At 43.7% G+C, this 3,199-nt stretch overlaps 1 protein-coding gene across 1 annotated transcript; it reads right to left on the minus strand.

The window, feature by feature from the left end:
• Positions 1-462: 462 nt before the first annotated feature.
• On the minus strand, positions 463-2,374 carry LOC122113971 (KH homology domain-containing protein 1-like). The gene is made up of 3 exons (XM_042687114.1): positions 2,290-2,374; positions 1,950-2,132; positions 463-575 (listed from the first exon to the last, which is right to left on the minus strand). Exons 1-3 carry the CDS (start codon positions 2,372-2,374, stop codon positions 463-465), a joined length of 381 nt encoding a protein of 126 aa, XP_042543048.1.
• Positions 2,375-3,199: the final 825 nt, after the last annotated feature.

A 3,199-nucleotide genomic window follows, 5' to 3' on the forward strand; every position in this document is an offset into this window, starting at 1 on the left:
AAACCATGATTCCTGCTTTGAGATCACTATGTTATCACTGTTTCAAACTGAAACATGATTAAACAAAGTACAAATGTGAACATCTGAGATCTCTTGAAAGAGGCTGTGTGTTTCCTAAAAGTTGGGAGGGATTATGGAGAAAATGAATGGCTAGATAAGCTTACAAAGAAAAAAGGGGGAGAGGAAGAGAGGGAGGCAGATAGAGGCATTGCAGACTGCATAACCAGTTTTATTGGATATCATTCACCAGCAGAACACATTCTTCAGAAGACTCCTTCAGATATGTGTCTAGAAGGCCTCAGGTAAATAACAAAGGCGAAAATGTCAATGTCCACCAGTGTCTGCCATGTCTTCACTTAGCTCTGCAGAGGAGGTCGGTCTTCCTGGGATAATGAAGTGCATAGGAGTCCAAGACAATGAAGCACTCAGCTGAAGGAATCCTGAGGAAAGCAGAGAGCTAGATCACTCATTCTGATAGCCTTTCACCACCAAGGAGTCAAGCTGCACATTGAGACTGGCAGGCAAGTCCTTCTTGGTTAGGGGCTGGCTCCGGACACTTTGCAGCACCTGGTAGCCTTGGGAGGAAGAAGAAAGATCAGAGAGTCTAGGAGCACAAGAAGCCTGTGGGGACATGGGAAGGAGGGGAGAAGTAAGAGTCATCCCAGCACACCCACTCCTCTATGGGAACCTATTCATTATTCATATGCCCCCATTTCCTTTTCCTCCTTCAATGACTTGATTCATAATATGGTTGACTCTGGGGTCCTGCACTGCAGGGGGCTGTGGGAACATCTGGATTTTCAGATTCCTGAGCAGTCCAAGGCTATAAGATGGCAGGTATGAAACCAATTACTAAATGGGCAAGGGAACTAAAGAAGGACTTCTCAGATGAAGAAATAAAAATGGCAAATACATGAGGAAATATTCATCATCCCTAGTGGTGAAGGAAATGCAAATAAAGACAACCCTGAGATACCACCTTACCCCAGTTAGAATGTCCCACATCCACAAATCAGCCAACGACAAATACTGGAGGGGATGTGGAGAAAGAGGAACCCTATTACACTGCTGGTGGGAATGTACACTTATACAACCACTTTGGAAAGCAGTCTGGAGGGTCCTTAGAAAGATTGACCTCCCTTACGACCCAGTCATACCACTTCTAGGCATCTACCCTGAACAACAGGAACCAATATACAAGGACACATGCACCTCCATATTTATTGCAGCACTGTTCACTATAGCTAGGATATGGAAACAACGCAGATGCCCCACCACAGATGAATGGATCCAAAAATTGTAATATCTATACACAATGGAATATTATGCAGCCATTAGAAATGACAAAATAATGGCATTTGCAGGGAAATGGATGGAGCTAGAAGAAATCATGTTGAGTGAGGTAAGCCAAGAGCAAAGAGACAAACGGTACATGGTCTCCCTGATAAGTGGATGTTAAATCCAAAATGTTAGGTGATACGACAAAATTAACAGGACTTAAGAAACAAAAAACTTCCACTCATCTGGTCAAACTACTACTAAATATCCCCATGCTATTGATCACATGTATGGTGTATATGTGTACACCGTTATATGTTATAGACTGTGATAAACAATTTGCTCCAGGAAAGTTAGAATGAGCTTGTGACTTTAAATGAGCATCATTATTCCACAATACTGTGAAATTTGGGAAATTAGGTAATCACTTAATCACAATTAAAAAAAAAAAAAAAAAGAACCTGGGGAAAATAAGGAGGGAAAGGATGGTAGGGGGAAAAGAATGGAGGGTGTAACAATGCTCAATAGGAAGTGTACTCATTACCTTACTCATTTAACTGTAACCCTCTGTATATTTACAATAAAAAATTAAGGAAAAAAAAAAAGATGGCATGTATGAGCAACAAACTTGGCCTCAAGGCTTCAACTGGAATTTGAGCATAGACACTTACCTCCAGCTTGATAGTGAAAGTTTCTGTGCTCCAAAAGCCATATCATGCCCATCAGCCACTGCCTGGCCAGAGGTGGGCCCACCACAGTGACTCGCGTGTGGCCTGTGACTGTGAACCAGGGCTCCAGCTGAATAAGGGTGTGGCTGCGCTCCTCTATGCAGCGGAGGTATCTGTCCCCCTGCCCTAGGAACAGAAAAGGAGAGAGTAAGAACAGGGAAACCACCAACAGAACTGGGAGTCAGGTGAACATGAGGGTGGAGGCCTGGCACAGATCCAAGAGGAAACATGGGGAGAGACTGATGAATGTGAAGAGACAGGAGATGGCATAAGGGCCACCTACCGAATATCTTCTCCTCCAGCTCCTCTTCCAGGTAAAAGACCAATGGGGCATTGAAATTTTCAGGTTTGGTCCACCACTCTCTCATGCCGAGAAAGCTCATGCCCTGACTTTACTCAGCAAAGAGCAAGTCCAAGAAGCTGGTTGTAGAGATGAAGTTCTGAAGCTCTGGGTTTTATATCCTCACTCAGATAATCCACCCTTCCCCACCCTGGACTCACCCTAGAGAGGCTGAACCAGCCCTTAAAACCTTCAAAGATAATCCACTCAATCACAGATGAATCCAACCCTGGATTCCTCCAGTCTAGATCCAAACCTTCATGATAAACTAGTTAACACAACCCATGTATCTGGTGCCTAGGAATGCAAGCTTGTCTTCACTCCGACAGAGTGAGCATGACTGAGGTTTGAGGGGTGCATATGCTAGAACAAAAATGGCTTCAGAATGGACCTCATTGAGTTTTCTATCCCAACTATGCAGAATATAGAACAGAGGTGATTGAGAATGGAGAGAGCTGGGGCACAATTATCTATAAACTATCTCAAATTAAGAGTTAATAAAAGCAAATGGTTTGGGATGTGGAGCAGTCCTAGAGCTAGGGAAGTTTCAGCACTGACAGCATTCAATCCAGGATAGGATAGAATAGGATAAGGGAGGATATGGGAAGAAGAAAAGTGGGGATGGGACCAGACAAGACAACAAGACCGGACAAGATGGGAAAGCAGAGAGGATGGGAGAGGACAAGGGAAATGGGAAATTGCTTCTGTTTCTTTACCTGAAGGTTTGTGCTTCAGGTCTCTTTCCATGGATGATTTGTTTCTCTACCTCACTGAGAAAGCTCAGTTCGTGGTTTACAAGTGGGGTCCTTTTGATCAAGGTCTAGTTAGCTTTTCCTCTGCATTAATCATTGGT

This window comes from Dipodomys spectabilis, unplaced genomic scaffold (assembly GCF_019054845.1).
Source record: "Dipodomys spectabilis isolate Male_0828 unplaced genomic scaffold, ASM1905484v1 ptg000102l, whole genome shotgun sequence".
Classification (NCBI taxonomy): Eukaryota; Metazoa; Chordata; class Mammalia; order Rodentia; family Heteromyidae; genus Dipodomys; species Dipodomys spectabilis.

Coding starts and splice junctions, on each gene's coding strand:
- LOC122113971 (XM_042687114.1), bottom strand. CDS start 2,374: ATGAGAGAGTGGTGGACCAAACCTGAAAATTTCAATGCCCCATTGGTC. Junction 2,133..2,289: donor GCTGGAGGAGAAGATATTCG/GTAGGTGGCCCT, acceptor TTCTGTTCCTAG/GGCAGGGGGACAGATACCTC. Junction 576..1,949: donor CTTTCACTATCAAGCTGGAG/GTAAGTGTCTAT, acceptor CTTCCTCCCAAG/GCTACCAGGTGCTGCAAAGT.